At 40.4% G+C, this 22455-nt stretch overlaps 3 protein-coding genes across 6 annotated transcripts in view; all 3 read left to right on the plus strand.

The window, feature by feature from the left end:
- Window positions 1-76: 76 nt before the first annotated feature.
- LOC108231837 (cholesterol 24-hydroxylase) lies at window positions 77-7182 on the plus strand. The gene is made up of 15 exons (XM_025004358.2): window positions 77-531; window positions 619-696; window positions 926-1007; window positions 1168-1241; window positions 1704-1790; window positions 1982-2120; window positions 2259-2369; window positions 3992-4154; window positions 4406-4471; window positions 5830-5902; window positions 5982-6066; window positions 6275-6385; window positions 6547-6635; window positions 6748-6814; window positions 6894-7182. Exons 1-15 carry the CDS (start codon window positions 383-385, stop codon window positions 7044-7046), a joined length of 1527 nt encoding a protein of 508 aa, XP_024860126.1. The 5' UTR covers window positions 77-382; the 3' UTR covers window positions 7047-7182.
- Window positions 7183-8344: 1162 nt separating this feature from the next.
- Window positions 8345-17155, plus strand: LOC108231838 (cholesterol 24-hydroxylase). The gene is given in 18 exon segments (XM_017409190.3): window positions 8345-8375; window positions 8378-8540; window positions 8632-8709; window positions 8963-9044; window positions 10315-10388; window positions 10795-10881; window positions 11058-11196; window positions 11318-11428; window positions 11511-11673; window positions 11878-11943; window positions 13158-13230; window positions 13318-13402; window positions 14083-14193; window positions 14683-14771; window positions 14889-14955; window positions 15034-15170; window positions 16142-16148; window positions 16380-17155. Coding segments are annotated over 18 exon segments (1833 nt in total). The 3' UTR covers window positions 16650-17155.
- Window positions 16980-22455, plus strand: part of ccdc85cb (coiled-coil domain containing 85C, b) — a 52656-nt gene continuing 47180 nt past the window's right edge. For 3 of the 4 annotated variants that reach the window (XM_017409182.2, XM_017409183.2, XM_017409185.2), the window contains exon 1: window positions 17185-17940. In XM_017409182.2, coding sequence (XP_017264671.1) covers window positions 17220-17940 — 721 coding nt within the window. In that variant the 5' untranslated portion in view covers window positions 17185-17219. Of the gene's footprint in view, window positions 17113-17184; window positions 17941-22455 lie in introns of those variants that run through there. The other variant, XM_037981597.1, reaches the window with a different exon arrangement.

The raw sequence follows: 22455 nt of genomic DNA on the forward strand, positions 1-22455 counted from the left end.
TGAAAAATCCTACAGGAACATTTTAAAACCCTTTAGGTTTAGTAGCTGCTAATGTAAGTCAACAGTAGTCATTGTTTTATTTTGTGTGAAACACTAAACTAACTTTTGGGAATCCTGCTCATATCTCCTCATACAAACTTCAGAAATAATAAACACTAAATTATCAATAAACCAAGAAAATTACTTCTACTCTAGCATTTAATTGAATTACCTATTGGAAAACCTTTACTGTCTGGGACACCAGGAAGTACACATAGACAGTTTGGACTTTGAACATCACTGGAATTGATAATTACTGTACCAGAGTTCATGAGGAAGGAAAAGTCTGATTTGTGAACCAGCTTGTGAGCAGATAACTTTGCTCTCTGCAGGACTTACTAAAATGGCAGTTTTTCAATTACTTTTGGGTTTTGTTCCTCAAATGCTTTTAATTCTATTCTTTCTTCTTTTCATAGCGTTTCTCGGTTTCTGCTTGTACATTAAACACATCCACATGAAATATGACCACATACCTGGACCACCCAGAGACAGGTACACTTGTTGTTAGGAGGCTGCTGTTTGTTAAAATGTTCCGGTGTTAATCCTGAAGCTGTCGTATTTTTTTTTTTTTTTCTACAGTTTCCTTTTTGGACATTCACCAACCATTTTGAAGACGATGCTAAATGATAAAAATCTACATGACAAGTTCCTCGAATGGTAAGTTATGCAGTGCAGTAAACAAATAGAAATTGCTTTTAGAAGTTTCTACATATGGATGCATAAATGCTGCTTGCAGGTGTTCCATTTAGAGCTGGTTTGTGAGAATTTCTTACATAACCCACTTGTAACATTACAGTCTGCAGAGTTTATCTAAACCCATCTGATTTGCAAGTGTAAAAGATGTATTATTTACAATTAAAACCAAAAATTGTCACTTCATTCACAGGTCTGAGACCTATGGGCTTGTTTACAGGGTAAATGCTCTGCATTATGTTTTTCTGATTGTGACCTGTCCGGAGGCAACAAAGGTAAACACCTGTTTAATAAGCAGTATAAAAAAGTGCACACAAAATGAAGACGTGAAGTTTAAATTTTTGCAGCAAAAAAAATAAATAAATAAATATCCCTCTTGTACAGTTCTCTCTTATGTCTGGTTATTGATTAGCATTTCATTTGTTCTGCTTTTAGGAAATCCTGATGAACCAAAAGTACCCCAAGGACAAGTTTACTTACAAGAAAATATCTCATCTGTTTGGTCAAAGGTAGCTGTCAGACTGTCAGTGCTGCTCAATATAAAAACATCACCTTACACTAACTTACTGAACCAGTATGAAATAAGAGCCTTGTTGGGAGTAAAAAAAAATGCATGGCATTCCAAAGACAGCTTTAAAAAGTGTTGTACGATTCAGGTCTGCATGAAAAATTTAATCAATTAATGTTTATTCTCTCAGACTTTTCATTTGTTAACATGAGTTGTAGAACTGACCTTGAGAAGACCCTAAAAGCAGAAATGTTTGTTTAATGAAGTTCTTTTGATACACGTGAAGCTGAAACGTACAGCCATTTTATTTGTGATGAACAGTACATTAACTTGGTGTTATAATCTCACTTCATAAGTTTCTGAACTGACACTCAAAAATATTTTAACAACAATTCCAACTTTGTGTTGGGCACACAATCATTTTCATCCCTCTTGTATAATTTTGTGAAGTATTTTCTTGCAGGTTTTTGGGCAACGGCCTGGTGACGGCACATGAACATGAGGTGTGGTACAAACAGCGCCGGGTCATGGATCCTGCTTTCAACAACTTGTGAGGTTTTTTTTTTTTGGTTTCTAGTTTTGATTTCTGTTTTATCCCTTGTTTTTTTTTTGCTTAGTTTGTAGAAACCAATTAGATTTTTTTTTTCTAGGAAGTATTGTCCAGTTATAGTATGACTAAGATTTCCTCGGCATCTTGTGGATCTGGCATTTCTCTTGCTCTGAAACTCTGATTCTTTACAGGTATTTGAGAGGTCTGATGGGCACCTTCAATGAGAGGGCAGAGATACTGATGGATAAGCTTGTGGATGTAGCTGATAATAATACAAAGGCCAACATGCTGCACCATTTCAACTGTATCACACTTGATGTGATCGCTAAGGTAACATCAGTTTTACAGCTTTTTCTAAGGGTAGATCCAACAAATTAATGTAAAGAAAAGAACACTAAAATAAATGCAAATTATAACATTGTGTTATTACACACATACATGTGTGCTTGTTTATTCATTAAATTTCAGGTTGCTTTTGGTATGGAATTAGACCTTCTGAAGAATAGTTCACCTTTGCCTAAAGCCATTGAGACTTGTCTGAAAGGGATGGTGTTCTACATTAGAGACTTTTTCTTTCAGGTAATATTTCAATTTGTTTCACTCACAACTAAAAGAGTTTACAAGGTTATTCCAAGCTAAGGAAGTGTGGATGAGAGACTGAGTCTGTTTGAAGGCTGAGTCTCGTCTGGGGAAGGCGGTTAAAGGAGACTCAAAGTGGGGGTACTGTCTGTCTGGGTGAACATCCTGGCCATCTTAGAACCCCACAGATGGATAAGTGAATGTTGGTAGGGATGAGGTAGGAATGAAGGATGACAAGTGATGAGAAGATACGGAGTACTGAAAGGAGATTGATGGATCTGACCAATCTGTCTGCTGACACTGGCTGAGGCCTGAAGCCTGGGGGGGGGGGGTTGACTGTTGTTGGCTTGGCTGCATTGTGAGCTTGTCTGAAGATGCTGAATGCTGTTTTGTTGGGTCTAGAGATGGACATTTAATGCAAAATCATTCAAATTTGTCCGGTAATTAATCGATTTTTCTTTGAATATTCATCCCTAACCTTTTCCACTCAACACTGACCCACCCTGGTTTGGTTTGGTTTTACCATCCCACCACCTATCAGCAACTTCTACGATCATGAGACTAACTCGCAGCAATTCTTGCTACTCACATGTTCTTATTTTACAACCCAACTCTGAAAACATTAGGACGTTGTGTAAAATGTGAATAATAACAAAAGCAGTGATTTGCAAATCTCATAAACACATATTTCATTAACAATGGAACCTAGAAGACATATTAAATGTTTAAACAAAGAAATTGTAACATTTTTTAGGATAAAGTAAGGTAATTTTATACTGGATGGCAGCAACACATTTTTTAAAAACTGTTCTGTGGTCAAATGAATGAAAATTTGAAATTATTTTTGAAAGCCAAACCCACCACATCCTCTGAACTAAAGAGGAGAGGAACCATCCAGTCTGCTATCAGCTCACAGTTCAAAACCTGCCTCTCTGATGGTATGGGTGTGCCTTAATGCCTGTGGCATGGGCTGCTTACACATCTAGAAAGGCAGCATCAATGCAGAAACGTATATACAGGTTTAGAACAACATGCTTCCATCCAGGCAAAGTTTTTTTTCATGAAAGACCATGTCTATTTCAGTAAGACAACATTAAACCTCAGACTGCCTCCATTCCAGCAGCAGGGCTTCAGTAAAAGAGTCCAGGAGCTGAACTGACCTGCCTGCAGTTCAGACCTCTGAACAACTGAAAACATTTGGTGCTTCATGAAACAAAAGATTCAGCAAAGACGACCCAGACTATTATTAAAAAAAGAGAGGATGCTTTGCAGTAGTAAACAGCACTGGAAAAACACCATTAGGAAACAATTTGGCGCGTCAGGAGTTTATATTTGCCAATTTTAATTAGACTGAATGTTAAAAAAAACAAATCTCTGTCCATCCATAGGGGTTGAACCCTTAGGTTAGAGGCACGGGTTGAGGGCTTTGTTGTTTGCATTGTATAACATTAGAGAATGAATAATAGGAATCAGGTAATCTGTGATGGAGTAGAACAAAGTCTGTCAGTGTTTGCAGTGTCATTGCTTCCAAAGTTAATCTACAAACTTTCATTTAATTTTAAAAGAACAAAACAACTTTATGGACATGAGCCTGTTTATCATCTCAAGTCTTTTCATTCCAGTTCAACCCAAAGAACAGACGATTCATTAAGGAAGTGAGGGAAGCGTGTCGCCTGCTGCGAACAACTGGAGCTCAGTGGATCCAGAGGAGAAAGACGGCCATGCAGAACGGCGAAGATGTCCCAAAGGACATCCTGACACAGATCATCAAAACTGCTGCCACAGGTTAGAATACATAAAAAGTGGAAAATCGGATAAAGGTTGTAGCAGTATAATTTTAGTTTACCTCAATAAACTTCCATACAGTTCTGTGCTATTTTTCTTCTCAAAATTCTCAGATAGATAACTCAGGGGTTTCACAAACCGCTCTAATGTTGTTAGTGATTGAGTTTACATACTTTGGATGTGGACTACTTACACAATATTCAAGATAACCGCTTCAGATCATTGACTTGTTTTTTTTCTTGTTGTAACAGAGGAGAACATGACTGAAGAAGATGAGGAATTTATGTTGGACAACTTTGTGACATTCTTCATTGCTGGTGAGCCTTTTTTGACCCTTAGAAATGGTGAAATGTGCTCCAAAAACAAGCTTGTATTTGTGTTTAATACTATGTGTGAGGCTTACAGACAGAATTACTATTGCCTGCATACATCTACAGTTGTGGTCAGAAGTGTACATACACCAACCATGGGCATGATTGTTAAATTAATTTGGGGCTTTTAATGATTTTGTTGAGCTGTTCTTTTTCCAGGGTGAAATGATTATACAGCATCCTACTTCAGTGATTTTTAAAAACAAGAATTGGATGCACAAAGTATAAATTTATAGTGTATTTTCTCTATTAGGTTAAATGTATGCCTGCAAGCACCAGTGTACATGTACACTCACATTAATAAGTAATGTTGAAGGTTCTTGAACATCTTTAACTTGACAAGGATAAGGCAGATAACGTCTTATTGGTGATCGTGATTGACTGCAGCTGTTATTTTCGGTTTGCCAGCATGAAAAGGATTTGTTAGACAGGACTTATTGAACTGACCAATATTCATAACTCTATAAAGTGCGAGATGAAGAGAGCTATCATGCTGACCGTGAAGCCCTGCAAGCTTAGTGAGCTTGTGAGAAAAGTCAGGTGTAGGAGGTGTTTGGTGAGACATTTGGTTTGTCATAAAGTGATTCTGGCAAAACATGAGGTGGCTCACTGGAGGAGGACATGCTTTGCCAACACTTCAGTGGAGATGAAGTGCTGCTGAGGATGTAGCCAGGCCGTGTAAGGAGTACTTTAAACCCAGTTTATATACCATCTTTACTGGAAGCCCGAGAAGAAGTCTTCTACCACAGGAACTGAGGTTGTCAAGGTAGTTACACAACTCGGTGTCCCACCTACTTCTTCACATAATCAAGGTGTTACATGAGCTTTCTTTTAGGCTTGAAATAACAAACTGCAGCTATACATATTAACAAAAAAAAGATCTTAGGTGTATGTTTTTTTAATTTATCAACTGCAATGTTCCATTTGTTTACATAGAGAAGCCGGTCTTAAAGCTTGTGCTGGAACCTACAAGGAAGGTTGTTCCCGCTCTGGTATTCAGAGATACTGTGATAGTGTGATAGTGTGGTTAATGGTTGAAATACTTGTTCAGTGACTTTTCGTGAGCTATACTTGATTTATTGACAATAATAGAAACAATCAGTAGTAATTGACTTACTTTATTTTCAACAATGGTATTGGCTCAGAATTTTACAGTTCCTTCATTTGTAATTATTATTATCTTCTATGAAATTTGTTTTATATAAATATTTAGATTTTGGTGTACTGACAGCAAACTCCACCACTTCAATTTGAGTTGTGTATTGTTACTTAAATTCACCCTTGCCAAAACTTCTGTATTCTAGGTCAAGAAACAACAGCTAACCAGCTAGCGTTCTGTGTCATGGAGCTTGGAAGACATCCTGAGATTTTGGAGAAGTAAGAGATAATAATACAGTTCTTCTAAGTTTGTTATATAGTGGAGACTTGTTTCTGAAGTAGAGTTTTGACTTTTCAGAGTGAGGAAGGAAGTGGATGATGTCATTGGGATGAAACAAGACATAAGCTATGATGACCTCGGGAAACTAGTCTACCTTTCACAGGTACAGACCATGAATGTGCAAAATACTATCAGTGTCCTGAATGATTTTAACCCCATGTTCATTCCCGCAGTTAGTGTTTTAAAGTCAATCAGGCCACTTGTTCTTTTAAGAAGTTGATTCTACTCTTGTCTTCTAGTTCAGAATTTTCAAATAACATGTTTGTAAATGGAACTACATTTATGGTCCTCACATTGTAACCCTCCCACAGGTGCTAAAAGAGACACTGAGAATCTACCCAACTGCTCCAGGAACATCCCGTCAGATTGAGGAAGACATGGGGATTGATGGTGTCCACATCCCTGGAGGAATCAGCTGCATAGTGAGGATTTTTTGTTTCAAACATGCTTGTAGCTCTAAAGCTGAAACCGATTGTTTGCTTTATATTAATGACCAACAGTGTTACCTTTAAAACATTTAGCTGCTTAAAATATTTGTCAGGTTATTACCAACAATTAAATTTTTTATTATTATTATTTTTAGTTTGACTCCTATGTAAGTGGGAGATTGGAAAGATTCTTCAAGGACCCGCTGAAATTTGATCCAGACAGATTTCACCCAGATGCTCCCAAGTAAGTAGAATAAAATGTTCTCTTAATGTCAAGTTTTTCTTTCTGTGTGACTTTAGAAACCATCATAGAGGTGAAAGGAAGAAGGTAAACTTCTCTTCATCTGTTTTACCAGGCCTTATTACTGCTACTACCCCTTTTCTCTCGGACCACGCTCGTGCCTGGGAAAGAACTTTGCTCAGGTCGGTAGGACACCCACTACACTCACTTCATATTTCATGTATAAACCCTAACACAGCTCAGTGGGTGGTGTGTTTTCAGATGGAGGCTAAAGTGGTGATGGCAAAGCTGCTCCAGAGGTTTGACTTCAGCCTCGTCCCAGGACAGACCTTTGACATCCAGGACACTGGTTCGCTGAGACCGAAGAGCGGAGTGATTTGCTCCATCAAACACAGGAATTACAAAAACAAGTGAATAAGTGATGTTGAAGCTGTATAAACTAAGTTTTGATTGGTGTGTATTTATGCCTCACCCAAAATCTGAGTTTTTATGTTAATAAAAAACTACTTTCATTTTTGCTCTTTTTTTTTTTTTTTTTTTGGCCCTTTTGGAAAAATAAACTAAATCTTTGATTATAATATATTCTTTCAAAGATTTTTAATATGTTGGCATGAGTGATTAAAACAAAAAATCTATTTTTAATTTTTTACCTCACCATTATGTTTAAAAAGTAAATATTGAATCTAATATACCCGAAGAAGTGCACGAAATGCTCTGTATACTGAGCAACAATTTTTTTGTACTCAGTCTGTTGTTTCTGACCATTACTGACAGTGTCCACACGGGGCGCTGTGAGCTTGTAAAATCTCACAAAATCCTGTAAATCTTCAACTGTGATGCTCATTAAATATACATTCATTCCTGTCTTGTAGTGGTTTTTTTTGTAAATACAGATCTGTTTAATAGACGGTCAGAGAGAAAAAAAAAAGATCAAAAACAGATTCTACAATTTTTCAACTTTAGGGCTTTACTGAGAATCAGGTGACTCAACATACAGGAGTGTTTTCTTAGTATTTGGATGTCACTAAATATTGCCTCACACATAATCTCCCATGATATTGTTGAAGCTAATAAAACTGAAACATGATTAAACTCAGATTATATCTGCTTTGGTAACTTCACCCACTGCACCTTGTAACCCACATCAAAGATTTGAACTTTAAACATTGATTTGATTTGATAATCAGTAGATCAAAGTTCAGAGGACTGTTTTATTTCTACCACTTTGGTTAAGGTCAAATTTATCATAAAATAATTAGACGGGATCTTTGAAGCTGACATCCACAATTATTTCCAATCAAATAAAACATTTCATATACCCCAGAATGAAATTTCTTTCAACCACAGTTTACATTTTAGGCATCTAAAACATCAGGGAGATCTTGTCCTGACTTGTTAAAAACACTTTCAGATGTCTGTAATTAGTAGAAATGTAATTACAAAAATACACAAATAAATTTATGGATAAAAGGAATTAAATGGGCTGCCAAATTAGTTGAAAAATCCTAATTATTATGATTTTATTCTGAACTTTTATTATGAATTATGCACATAAACCAGTTTATATTTAGATTTTTAGATCCCAAACATTTCTTTTAATACGCTCTCAGTTGTGTAGACCTTTATATGCAAAATACACACAATGTAATTTTGACTTGAACGCTAACATTGATATTTAAAGTGTAATCAGAGGTAGGAAATGGTTTGATTATATGATATACCGGCCTGCCATACTCGTTGCTGCACAAGACTCACCAAAATGGCAGTTTTTCATCTACTTTGGAGTTTGGGTGCAAAGGCGCTTTTAATCCCAGTCTTTCTTCTTTTCATCGCATTTCTCATTTACGGCTTGTACCTTAAATACATTCACATGAAATATGACCACATACCGGGACCACCGAGAGACAGGTAAAAAAAAGTAAACACGTTTTATTTTTCAATAATTGTTAGTTCGCTGCAGCGTAATTTCTGACGCAGTTTTTTTTTTTTGCTTCCAAAGTTTCTTTCTGGGCCACTCGCCGACGTTAAAGAGGATTATGAAAAATGACGAACTTGTACACGACAAGTTAATTGAATGGTAAGTTAAGTGTTAATGCTGTAAGTAAGCGATAAAAAAACGGCTTTTAGAAAAACTTACTTAGAAAAGCGTATTTACTGCAGACTTTTCGCTATGTTTCAAGGCCGTGTGTATGAGTTTTCCCCCTGAGAAAATGTCATAAAACACGCTAGTGACATTAGCAAGTCATATTTTTCTGATTTGCATGTGTAAAACAGGTGTTATTTATTTTTTATTTTTTTAATGACGCTAATTTGCAATGTGTCGTTCACAGGTCAGAGACTTACGGGTCCGTTTACAGGTTAAATGTTCTGCATTTTGTTGTCGTGTGTGTGACCTGTCCAGAGGCAACAAAGGTAAACACCTGCTGCACAAACATGGCTAAAGAAACTATGTGAAAGTGCACAGAAGACAGCCCCTTTGTTTTCTGAAGAGAACTGCTGTTGTGCTAAAATGTATAGAGCTCAGAAAGTGCCAGGTGTAGGGAAAAAAAAAAGTTCTTTCAGTTTAGTAAGTAGTCGTGCAGAAATGTGTTCCCTTAGTTTATTGTCAAGTTTTATTTTTCTGTATCTGTCACCATTTTTGCTTGTAACACTGGAAAAACCCATGCAACAAACTACATTAAAACTCAGCTCGACTGAATATAGTGCACTGTGACTATTGGTAGCAGTCAGGGGTGCAGATAGGACTTTTGAACTGGGGGGGGACCAATATGTCAGCACATGATTTCAACAGAATAAGTGTTTTTTTTATTTTTATTTGGGATTGTTACATTTGTGTACCACTGAAACGCAACATCAGTCTTCACACAAACACTGGGGGAGTCATGTCCCCCCATCCCCAGTGCCATCTGTGCCCATGGTAGCAGTACAAAACACACTGCACTCAAAATTTACTTAAAAAAGGAACGAGATTCACAGAGACAACAATGGGATTTAGGCAAAACCAATGTAGCAATAATTTAAAAATAATGTTGTGAAAATTTTGGGTTTCTCAGTCACATTTTCTTTGGGAGTGTGCTTGGTGTACTGAGTGTTTTTGGACATTGTGTTTGGGAACTCTTCCTCGATGGATGCTCCATGATAGAATAATCCACCAAAACTCTGAATATCAAAAAACGAGAGCTGTCATAATGTATAAAACGTGTAGAAGGGGGACATTATCCAGGGCTTGAGCCATCTTAAATACACTGAATCGCGCCAAATGTTCTAAGCTCCACCTGTGAACTCGAAGTGGTCAGCTGAATCGGTCTGAGTGAAGCGGTGAAGTGGTTCAAACGTCATCAGTGACGTCACATGAAACAAGCTCCGGCCCACTGCTTCGCCATAACTACCCTGTCGAGTTTGAAGCGTGCTTCCAAGCTTCGGTGTTGGAGGTAACAGCACTAGTCTGCACCCCCAAATTCTAACTGGCTTCCATTTAATCTGAGCTCTGGATTTTCTCTTCAAAGCCTGAAGGAGAGAGTAACTTTAAATCATCATACTTCCTTCACAGTACGCTGTAGATTCATACAACTTTACACATAATTGCCCCCAGAAGTTCTGTAACTCATGATGGAAGAATGTTTCAATAAGCTGATTGCTGTCTATCTGTCACTGTTTAGCATTTTATTGGTTCTTGTTTCAGGAGATCCTTATGTCCCCAAAGTACCTCAAGGACAAGTTTGTCTACAAGAAACTCTACAACCTGTTTGGACAAAGGTAAGCTGTTTGACTGTCAGTATTGCTAAACATAAGACTAGTCCAAGGGTGGGCAACCCTGGTCCTGGAGAGCCACTACCCTGCATGTTTTCCTTGTTTCTCTGCTCCAACACACCCGATTTAAATCAATGGGTGATTAACATTGCCCACCCTTGGACTAGTTCATACTTGCTGATGTAGGCTTATGTGGAGTTTTTTTTATCAGCAATCAGTATCTTACCTGCAGTAATGATAACACATTGCAAACCAACATATATTTACAAGGTGATACTTTCATTTGATAGGTTTGTAAAATGACGTAGAAGTTGACAAGATACTGCAACTTCCATTTCAGTTTTTAATTTCACTTTGAGTAAGAACATTTCACAACCTTCTTGTGAGAATTTTGCACCTGTCTGTTTTGCAGGTTTTTTGGCAACGGCCTGGTAACGGTGCAGAATCATGAACTGTGGTACAAACAGCGCCGGATCATGGACCCTGCCTTCAGCACCCTGTGAGTTGTTCAGTTTCTGGTCTTTATTTATTTGATATATTTTGTTTTTAATTCTCTAACCTTATCAGTTTGTACAAGACGTTTTTCTAGCCTTTCTTTGCAGCATTGTCCAATTACAGTACATCTGTGAGACTGGATGTGGGGTTTTCTTGCTCTGAAACTATCATTCCTTCCAGGTATTTGAGAGGTCTAATTGGGACCTTCAATGAGAGGGCAGAGAAACTGATGGATAAACTTGCAGATGCAGCTGATAACAACACGGAGGCCAACATGCTGCACCTTGTCAACTGTGTCACACTTGATGTGATCGCTAAGGTAACATCAGTCTTGACTCAACAAATAAATGTGAAGAAAAAGGAAAAAAAGCACTAGCTTAATTGTCCATTCTGGTACTGTACTACTACATACATATTTGTGTTTATGTGATCTATTTCAGGTTGCTTTTGGCATGGATTTAGACCTCCTGACGAATAGCTCACCTTTCCCTAAAGCCATCGAGACTTGTCTGAACGCGATGGTGTACTATATCAGAGATTTAACTTTCGAGGTGATACTTAGGGTTTGGAACTTGCTCCATAGAAACCTCATGAACATGAGCCTGTTTATCATCTCGAGTCTGCTCATTCCAGTTCAACCCAATGAACAGACGATTCATTAAGGAAGCGAGGGAAGCGTGTCGCCTGCTGCGAACAACTGGAGCTCGGGTGATCCGCGAGAGAAAGACGGCCATGCAGAACGGCGAAGATGTCCCAAAGGACATCCTGACACAGATCATCAAAACTGCTGCCACAGGTTAGAGTAAGAAGTTTAATTTTCTGTTACCCCTTGTTTGCAAACAATGTCAGTGTGCAGATTGATGACACAGAGATCTAAAAAAACACTCTAATGTAGTTGGTGGATGAATTTAGACATCTTAGCATTGTGTATGTAGAACTTCAGTGATAGAATTTGAGGAAACAGCATTAAATCATTGGCTTGCCCATTTTCTCACAACAGAAGAAACCATGACTGAAGAAGATGAGGAGTTTATGTTGGACAACTTTGTGACATTCTTCATTGCTGGTGAGTCATTTTGAGCCTAAATGAGAAGAACAAGACTCCAGAGAAAAGCCTGAAGCTGCTTTTGCACAGAGTTGGGTTTATTTAAAAATGTTGTTTCTAGAAATCATTATTATTGCTGGTGGTCAGTATCAACTGCATAGCTACTGTATTTACAGCATGATGCTCTGGTGTTCTGATTTTGTTTTTTGGTTTTAGCAATCAATCAAACATGCAATTTATTCAACAGAGTACATTTTAGAGCAAAAAATTATGTTAACTTGCACTTCAAATTATTGTCAACATTTTGTTAAGTTTTGCTTGTGAAAACCGAAAGTTTCCAATCTTTAAGTTACAAATCTCAAAGCTTCAGTTGCAAAATTCATGCATGCTCCAGGCATGAAGTTCCTGGGGGACCTAAGCATGTCCTGCTTCGCTTATCCCATCTGCATTCTGCTCATCCTCATGATCTGCCTGCACCCTTGATGTCCCCAAGGCTGACCCTTGAACTGGCCTTCCAGTGCCTGTTCTACCCAACATATCATGGGTTCTGGAACCAATATATTGCAGAGTCAGAGGTCGAGGGATCTAGAAATAACCTACCCATCACTGGGGCAGAGTTGCCAAGCGATTTAAACATCTCTACAGCACCAGGGCTTTAGGGGTGGAGGAGATTCACCTCAAGATCCTGAATGTTGTCCTGTCTCATTGTGGGGAAAGGATGCCTTCGACTGGCAAACATGGGTGGTGGTACCTGTTTGTTTTGTTTTTTTAAGAACCAGACAGTGTGCTCCAACTAAAGGGGGATCACACTTTGCAGCAATTTTCCTAGGGAAAATCTATGCTAGGATGCTGGAAAGGAGGTTCTAACTGATCAAATCTTGGATTCAGTACATGCAATGTGTTTTCATCCTGGATGTGGAACACTGGACCAGCTCCTCATCCTCACAAGGATATCTAAGGGTGCATAGGGTAGCTGATTGCCTGCCATTGAAGGGAAAATCATTTAAAAAAACTATTGGTACTAGCTATTGACTGACCCAAAATATCACATTTATCACATATCCAATCACTATTACATCATTGCTTATTAAAATTATTATTTTTAAGTAAGGTGTGTTTTTAAAACATTTTTTGTTTGATGACAACAATCACAACCACTTTAGGTGGAATTGTGAAATAATATTTAATTTCAAGTGACGTTTTAATTCAGCTTTGCTAAAATGTCAATATTTCAGGTCAAGAAACAACAGCTAACCAGCTAGCGTTCTGCATCATGGAGCTTGGAAGACACCCTGAAATTCTGGAGAAGTAAGACATAATAATACAGTTTATGTTAGTTTGTTATGTAGTTAGTTAGTGAAGACTTGTTTCTGAAGTAGAGTTTTGACTTTTCAGAGTGAGGAAAGAAGTGGATGATGTCATTGGGATGAAACAAGACTTGAGCTATGAAGACATTGGGAAACTGACCTACCTCTCACAGGTACATACAGTAAAAATCCAAAAATATTTTTAGTGTCCTGATTGATTTTTTCCCCCTCATTATCAGTCACTACTGGAAAGGCAAAGATTGGCGAAAATGTTTTTTTGCTTGTGTCTGTTCGTTTGCTTGTCGTCTTATCAAAATACCTCCATGAACCACTGGACATTTTTATTGAAACATGCAAAAAAAAATTGGATTGGGTGTGCATCTACAGCTAAATAACTTTTGGAATTAGCTCGATTCAAAAGTGACCTTAGCCAACACAAAAATTGCAACAACTCAGTTTTGCAGCCACTGAACTCACATGTGCCGTGGTCATCGCTGAGAGTCATTCACAACACAGTTCAAGTGCTGACAGATCACTCAAGATCTTGCAGTATAGCGTGAGATTGCACATAATGTTATTTTCAGGGTTTGACCAAAAAGACTATAATTTTGTCATTTTTCCACGTAAGATGATCATAGTTCAAAACTGGCACAAAAGAGGGTGGGTGATATACATTCCCTCAAGCCTGTAATATCCTTGTGTGTATTCATCATTGGAATGTCAGTCAGTCTTCTAGTTGCTTTAATAAGTTCCTTTCTTCTCTGCTTCAGTTTGCTTCATAACTGCAGGCTTGTTTGTTCTTCTTTAAGCAACTGATCTATTAGAAGGGCCTCACATTATAACTCTCCCTCAGGTGCTAAAAGAGACACTGAGAATGTACTCGACTGTTCCTGGCATTTCCCGTGAGATTCAGGAAGACATGGTGATTGATGGTGTCCACATTCCTGGGGGAGTCTCCTGTATGGTGAGTGTTTTGTTTCAGAAGGTACTGACATCGCAACGCAGCTGGATTCCTACAAGATCCCTGAGAACACAGTCGCAGATGAATGTGTCTTGCCAGGATCCAAGCTCAGCCTTTTGTGGCTGCAGCATAATGGTTTGGACCACTCAGTGTCCATACTGGTAACTACGGCCGACGTTTAGGTGTGGCGCCAACAATCGTGGCTCCAACTGTTTTAATTTAACTCTGTTTAATCTATCTGAAAATGTTTATTCGGGACAGTTGTAGACAGGTGCTTCATCCAGTCAGCGGCTGAGTATTTTTTAAGAATTGCCTGCCTTTTTCAAGATGATGTAACAAATGATCTAATGCATCAGGTTCATATATATTTGCATGCTTGGCATGTTTGACCAACACTAGCATCAGGAAAAAATACAAAATCAAAAACCTGTTTTAGATCACTTACAAACTATTCTTGACGATCAAAACGTGACACATTATTCTCATATTCAGCTGAACTCCTATGTCTCTGGGAGACTGGAAAGATTCTTCAAGGACCCGCTGAAATTTGATCCAGACAGATTTCACCCAGATGCTCCCAGGTAGGTAGAACTCTATTTTCACATATCTTTTAGGTTTTATCTTAGCACATATTCACCTTTATTAAAAGAAGAAGAAAAAAAAGAGTAAAATTTGGTTTCTTGCATCTGTTTTATCAGGCCTTATTACTGCTACTACCCCTTTGCCCTCGGTCCACGCGCGTGCCTGGGGCAGAACTTTGCTCAGGTGGGTTGGACGAAAACAGTAAGCGTTTAAATTCACACCTCCTAAAGTCACAGCTCAAACGTGTAGTTGTGTTTGCAGATGGAGGCTAAAGTGGTGATGGCAAAGCTGCTGCAGAGGTTTGACTTCAGCCTCGTCCCAGGACAGACCTTTGAAATCCGGGACACTGGCATGCTGAGGCCGAAGAGCAGAGTGGTTTGCTCCATCAAACACAGGAAGTAGAAACTAAGTGGTGTTAAAGCTCCATAATGTAGGAAACTGTGACAAACATTGTTGTGAAGCTGAGTTATTAAACTGTTCTTAGGCTTTATTCTTGTTTTAGTCAGACACTACTCATGTGGCAAAACACGTTTTCTTTGTCTGAATTCTTATTGTACTTAACAAGAACTTAACCACAATGTACTCTAAATGTTTTTGTTTATTCTTGCATATAGTGTTTTTAAAAATCTGAGTTCTTTGTTATAACACCTGAACATTTTATGCCTTTAAGACTTACATGTAAGCACTAAATATGACAATTAAAATAAAGTGCAACTAATGAAGTGATGCCTCATGTTTGTTTTGTGCTCCGTTTTCTGCTCAGAAATGTTATGTAATCGGTCTTCTATGTGTCCACAGGGGGGTGCCCTTACTTTGTTAAGAAATCTCAAGAAGCACCTGTTAAACTACACATACCACACTCCAGTTTGAAAACATTTGTCTTTATATTTTGTGTTTAGTGAACTGAACTTTGGTTGTGATTCAGGCTGTTTTTAATTAATGTTTGAATTTTACCTTTTCAATTTAGGCTACCTACCATTTGATGTTTCAAAATAACTGTTTATTTAAAAAAAAAAAATTATAATTTAATTCTGTCTGGACTGATGAGCTAATGGCTAGTCAGGCTAACAGCTAGCTGGGCCAAAACCAAAGTGAGTTGCTGCCATCTTAAAACAATTCCAGTCTACAAATAAACCATAGAGATTCATGCCGATCATATTTTGTAAACTATTATATAACCATCAGTTTCATATTACACAATATTGTGGCAGAAACTCTGTGATACTCTCGCCGGAAGTGCTACAGCTAGCCGCTGCTGCCTCGCAAATAGGCACAGATTTCTACGTAACCAACCATGTAATGCAAAACTGATGCCGATTTAACGATTTATAAGCAGCTTTAATTTGCACCATTATGTCATTTTTTTAAGATTAGAGGTGTTTAATAAATATGGCAGCAATCTGCTTTAGCCTTAATTGGACTAGCCGTTAGCTTGGGTCAGAGTTACTGTTTATTCCTCCAAACTGAAGTCGTTAAAAGAGACTTTGTGTAATATTAAATATAATTGTCTTTAGCTGTACTCCATTGCCGTGCATTACACTATCGAATAAATATTTTTTTCCCCATGTTTTTCTGTGGCCCTGAACGCATCGCACTGTTGCTTTAAGGGGGCCGAGCCTCGCTCCTGCCAGGCTCCGGCGCGCTCCTCATCCTACCTGCTGCTCGCGTCTCTCCTCCGCCTTGATTGGCCCGCTCTGAGCCAAATCCTCTTGAATGATTTCAAACCCGAGTCTCTGGACGAGAGCGAGAAGGAGGAGGAGGAGGAGAAAGGAGGGGGTCCGGAAAGCCTGAGCCCTCAGTCCGAGCAGCGCACCGTCTCACGGAGGAGCGCATTGTTGACCGAAAGAGACAAACCGCGGCTGGGAAGTGGGATATAACCAGGAGATTATTTTTTTTCTCTCTCTTTTTTTTTTTAAACACTCGCCGTTTTGCTCTAAATCTGCATGTAAGTGTGACAATTTCCCCTCTTCTTATGTTATTTGTACGGAGTGATGTCCAGCGGAGATGGTCTCTTAGCTGCGCTGTTTCCTCCTGACCGGACTCGTCGCCTGGGACTCGAATAGGACCCGACTGTGAATTCCTGCGACCCGATATAAAAGAAGTCAACAACGGAGGGAGGAAGAGGAGGTGGGGGGAGGAATGTGAGAGCCAACTGTTGTTTCCGAGATCCTGCGAGGCTTTCCTTTAACCAGGTTAGCGGGAGCGTTCAGCTTGGGTTGCCATAGCATCACATTTAGTCCCCCTTTCTGTCGGCCTGTTGGAAAACCGGAGCATTAATTCACATCTTTTTGGACAATGTGTTCGTTTTTTAACACTGTTCTGCAGCTGAGCTTAGATTAAGTAAGCTTCTTCTTCTTCTTTCTTTTTTTTTTTAAAAAAAAAACAACAACATTTATATATTTGATTATAAGGGACAGTATTCACAAACTGAGATTCAAATCACAGTCATGGCTAAGAATCCGTCCGAGGGGCCGAAAGATGACCTGAGCCAGCTGACGGACGAGGACTTGCTGCGGTGCACCAAGGAGGAGCTGCTGAGGAGGCTGAGGAGGGTCGACGGCGAGAAGATGACCCTGATGATCGAGCACGGCAACATGATGAAAGACATCAACAGGCGGCTGCAGGTGCACCTCCACGAGATCCGGAACCTGAAGGAGATCAACCAGAAGCTGCAGGACGACAACCATGAGCTCCGGGAGCTCTGCTGCTTCCTGGACGACGACCGGCAGAAGGGCAAGAAGCTGTCCCGGGAGTGGCAGCGCTTCGGCCGCTTCACCGCCAGCTCCATGTGGAAGGAGGTGGGCACCTACATGATGAAGCTGAAGGAGCTGGAGGCCAACCAGGAGACCGTGCTGAGGGAGAACTCCGAGCTGAAGGAGATCATCCTCATGCTGGACGAGGAGAGGAACGGCGCGGGCTCCAGGAGCTCCATAGACAGCCAGTCCAGCTTGACCAACCTGAACGGAGGCTCCGGGACCGTCCGGGACGTGGGAGACGGCAGCAGCACGTCCAGCACGGGCAGTGCTGGCAGCCCTGATCACCACAACCACAACCACATAAACAGTAAGCCCTCAGAGAACAGTAAGATGGGCCCAACCACCATGCGGAGGTCAATGGACGACCTGTCGGCGCCGCACCATCACAGGAGCACCCCCAATGGGCTCAATGGTGAGTACACACTGTGGGGTCATGGAGACACAACCTGCTGTCATAAGATGCTTGTCACACGAACCCCCACTTTGTATGCCAGTGAATAAAGTACCGGCCCGCGGGCCACTTTTGTCCACTTTTGATTGTTAACTTTCCTAATCTTGCAGTTAACATGATAATCATGGTTAAAGTAAATCTGTATAAGTGACTAAGACTAAAACTAGCTTAATATGATACTAAACAGGTTCATTAGGCCTAAATGTTTCATTAAATCATTATTTCCTACGTAAAAGGCTGGCTCTTGCAGACTCTGCTAAGAAAAAGCTCAATGAGAGAGCACATTTTAATACAGCAGTCGTGTCATTGAGGAGTTCAGAAGTTAATGCTTTGATTAAAGCTGATAAATCAGTAGATTGACACCACCAGACTGCGTACTGCTTGTCTGCATCTGACTTCTCTGATGTCCTGATCAGAGTGGTTGAGGAGTGTGGTTTCTCAGCTTAACCTCTCTCTCTCTCTGCGACGTCCTGATCGGGGGTGATTACGGGACACCCACAGAAGTGCACACACGGCGTCTTTAAGGGGCCGTTTCAGTTCCTCGCCGACCCGTCGTTCGAGTCAGCACTGATTTAGGTCACCGCACTAGAAGAGGCCCTAATGGCTTTTAGATGGGGCGCGGGCAAATTGAATTTATCGGGGTCGTTCGCCTATTATCGCTGCCGTCTCTGGCAGTGGAAAAGCGGCCGTCTCCGCATTGGGCCTGTGCGAGATGCATGGCACGGGACCAGAATTCAGTGTCACTGTAAGACCAAAATACACGTCCAAAAGCTGCATGCAGGGATGAAGAGGGGGAGAGAAAAAAAAAAAAAAAACCCAGCTATGCTGGAACATGAGGACACTAAGCCTTGTTCAGTTAGCACCATGATCTGTTTGGCAAGAGGAATAAACTCCACTTTGCTGAAGTAGGGAAAAAAAAAGAAGAAATCCTCTCTCTAGCTTAGACTATTTTTATTTCACCCTGATTTAAAAGGACAGTGCGGCGTGCAGGAGATCAAACCAGGTGCCCTCAAATCAGATCACACGCGTCGCATTATCCATCAGACATTCCTGGAATTGCGCTCTGGTAGCAACTGTGCAGGTAAACAAGAAAAAAAAAAGATGGTATCCTGCTCGAGGGAGAACCCTTAATCCAAAAAACACACACAAACATGTGCTCAAGCTCACACACACAAAATTAAAAGCATGTTTTTAGGCTTTAGTTACGTAACATTACTGTTGTGTCTGCAGTGGCCTATGGTGCCTCTCTGAGCTGCTGTTTCGCTGTGTGCATGTGACATTCTGAGCCCACGAGGCGCTGTGTGTTCGTCGCTGACAACAATGTACAAATCCACAACTCTGGGAAAGGGCTGGCTTCATTTGAAAAGTGGGTTTTTGATGCCATTGTTCGAGCCGGTGCACTCGTAATGAGACCAGTGCTATCTCGTGAAAGACAAGGCTGAGCGTCGCAAATCTGCCCGACTTTTGTGTCCCGGTAAACAACTTTGTTTGGGAAAGAACGGGACTGACACCGACGCTCCGTAAGATGTCGTTTGATAAGAACAACAAAGCAAATTTCCCCCCCCTGATTCTAATTCACTGTTGCACGTTGGATTACTATAAGCTGAAGCGCGGAGATCAAACAGTTGTTTTACTCCTCGATAAATAATTCTTAATAAGTCTGCTCGTTTGAAGTGGGGTTCTGTGGAGAGGCCATGAACAATTAATATATGAACTGTTGTAGATGGTTCATCGAATGGCCTCAATTTGGAGAAATCGATCTTAATTCGGACTAAATTGACAAGCTAATAGCTAATTGGAGTCAGGTCAAGACCCAAGTGGAAAAATAAAAAAACCTCCAATCTCAAAAATTTCATTGCGGTTCAGGCAAACATAATTTCTTTAAACCTTTTATAGTGCTGTCAGTTTTGCATTACATTGTTATTTTGACAAAAATATTATAGATATTCCTTTTGGAAGTGCCCCAGGCTATGCAGGAAATGCGATAGCTAGCTGCTGCTGCTATTAGTGCGAGCAATAACCATAACGTTCTATGTAAATAACTGTGTCGTGCTAAATTGACAACTGGACTAGTCATTAGTGCATCGATTGGGTCAAAATTAAGCTCTGTCTGGTTAAATTGAGGTCGTTCAAAGAGCTATCTACAACATGAAGTTGTTCATAACCACTTCACGAGATCTGAATTCAAAATGTCTTGGATGTAAACCTCCATGTGACACCGGCTTCTGTGTGACAGACCAGGGAGGAAAAATGGGTCTTCTTCACCAGCACGGAATTAGTCGTTTGGCTGGTTGAAATCCGAGAGGAGTGACCATGTTGCGAGGTTGGATCTCCCCGCGGTGTGAGGGGTCTGGAGAGGTTTCGGTTAACGCTGTCCAAATGCCACGGGCTCCCCTGGGCGTTTAGGAGACGAGCTCGAGGACCGCCGCTCGAGTGCTAAATGAGCAGCATCTGTCTGGTCGCCAGACACAAACTCAGTCAAGGAGAAGGAGGGACGAGAGAACGACGAGGATGAGGCAGAAAAATTGTTTTGTCTATTTAAACTAAAAACCGAATTGAGCACCTTCAACTTTTGGATGTTGAGTTAGACTTCTTGTGTTGTGTCTGAATATGTAAAATCCCCATCTCTTTTGATCAAAAAAAGGACACAAGAAGAGGAGCCCAGGCAAAGGGCCCCCCTGATGGCGCTTGGGGTTGTTGGGGGAGTGGGGGAGTGGCTGAATGGCGCTAAGAGGCTGGTTGGGAAGCTTGGGAGCGGAGCGGAGGGGGCTGTTGGAGGGCATATTGAGCTCAATAGAAGTTGGGTTTTGACAACATCCCACTGTCTGCTTAATTGAATTTCTTGAGCACCGACACATCTGTTCACCCCACCCCACCCTTTCTTCTTTTATTTTGGCCTGAGAGTGCTGACTTCTGGTTAAAACGAAGCAGCAGATAAATCAGTAAATCTGCTTCTAAATGCCACGCCGTGGGTTTCATAACCCACCTCATAAACGCGGCGGGCTTTTTCAACGTCTGCGTTCTGTTCTGAACTCGCAGAACCCAATTCCAGCCGAAGACCGCCTGAAAAACGATGCTGTCACGGCGAATTTGCGTCAAGCTCGCTCTTAGTACCTTCCGAACTGAATGTAGCTGCAGATTACCACAAAGTGGCCAAGCGGGACAGTGAAATGCGGCTTTGACAATGTCCAGATGAGCCGCTGTTAAAGACCCTCTCTGCTTGTTGACCTTTAGCAGAACCCTCACATGTTCCCCGGCCCTTTTAGCTGATAGTGGCTTTAAGGAAAGGTTGTGTTAGTTCAGCAGATAAAGGCACTCCAAACAAGCCAGTGGATGCAGGTTCTCCCTTATATCGAGAAAGAGAAACAGTAAAACACCGACTGACTTCAGCTCATTTGGTCTTTGTAGCAATTCACGTTCTGTCAGCAGGATATCTGGCAGTGCAGCAGCCCTCGCTGTGCTGTGTTTTCACTTCTCGTGCAGTATTGGCTCTTGTACACTAATGTATGATTTTTAAAAACGAATAGTAAACAAAACATTGTCTTAGAAAATGTTTGTTCAAGCTGATTCTAGGAAATCATACAGTTTGGTTTGCCTGCTTTTCAGCGAAGCCTAACGTCTGCTTCTTGGCTGGAATCGATGCAATAACAAGTTGAAAGAACTCAGTTAGGAAAAGTTGTAACATAACCTTTTCTTTAAATGTATTTATTTTAGTGTCAAGACCCTCTTATTGAGGTAGTTTGCCTTTTTTTTGTTTTGTTTTGTTTTTTTCGCACTGCGGGTACTGTGTCCATCCATAGTTGTTAAACTATGATTCTTTTTTCTAGCTCCTGGTAGGTAGGCACTTTCTTGTCTGAGTAGGACCTTTCACTCTCCTAAGGGTATGTGACTGGTTCATAAAGATATGTTAAAGCTACTTTACTGTTGGCGTTCTCTGCTATGACGTGCCCTTCTATAATTGTGTTCAAAACAAAGTAGGCTGATCTGCTGGAGACGTCTTGGCTCCAGTAACTCCTTCTTATGAATGTTTGCAGCTCTCTTTCAAATTCTGCTTTAAAAATTAAACCAAAGATCAATAACACCCAGCTCCAACTTTAGAGTCCTCCATTGAATGTCACATAAGTGATTAAGCTGCGCTGACCACCAAGGATGCAGGTCCTTATGGTCGCTCCAAAGTGGAACGAATAGATTTATAACCGTCAGAGAGTCCTTATAACTGTTTGGTCTGAAAACGCCCATGATCAATTATTGAGTACTCAATAGCTTTACCTACACCAACATTTTGAAACCTTAGAAGAAAGAAATCCAACCCTTTTTGTTTGATTTGCTGCAAGAAGTAACAAATTAACCACAAATCTGTCACATCTCAGTGTTGTTCCAAGTCGGTGCCCCATCTTTTGAGCACTCTTTTGGTGTTAAATGTGCCACACCAGCTGGAATTGGGGCCTTGCTCCCATAAACTCACTGATTCGCGAA

This window comes from Kryptolebias marmoratus, linkage group LG19 (genome assembly GCF_001649575.2).
Source record: "Kryptolebias marmoratus isolate JLee-2015 linkage group LG19, ASM164957v2, whole genome shotgun sequence".
Taxonomy (NCBI): domain Eukaryota; kingdom Metazoa; phylum Chordata; class Actinopteri; order Cyprinodontiformes; family Rivulidae; genus Kryptolebias; species Kryptolebias marmoratus.

Bases quoted from the DNA above. Each gene is read 5' to 3' on its own strand.
- LOC108231837 (XM_025004358.2), top strand. From the start codon at position 383: ATGGCAGTTTTTCAATTACTTTTGGGTTTTGTTCCTCAAATGCTTTTA. The intron at 1,791-1,981 runs GTGAGGTTTTTT...GATTCTTTACAG, and splicing joins GATCCTGCTTTCAACAACTT to GTATTTGAGAGGTCTGATGG. The intron at 5,903-5,981 runs GTAAGAGATAAT...TTGACTTTTCAG, and splicing joins CATCCTGAGATTTTGGAGAA to AGTGAGGAAGGAAGTGGATG.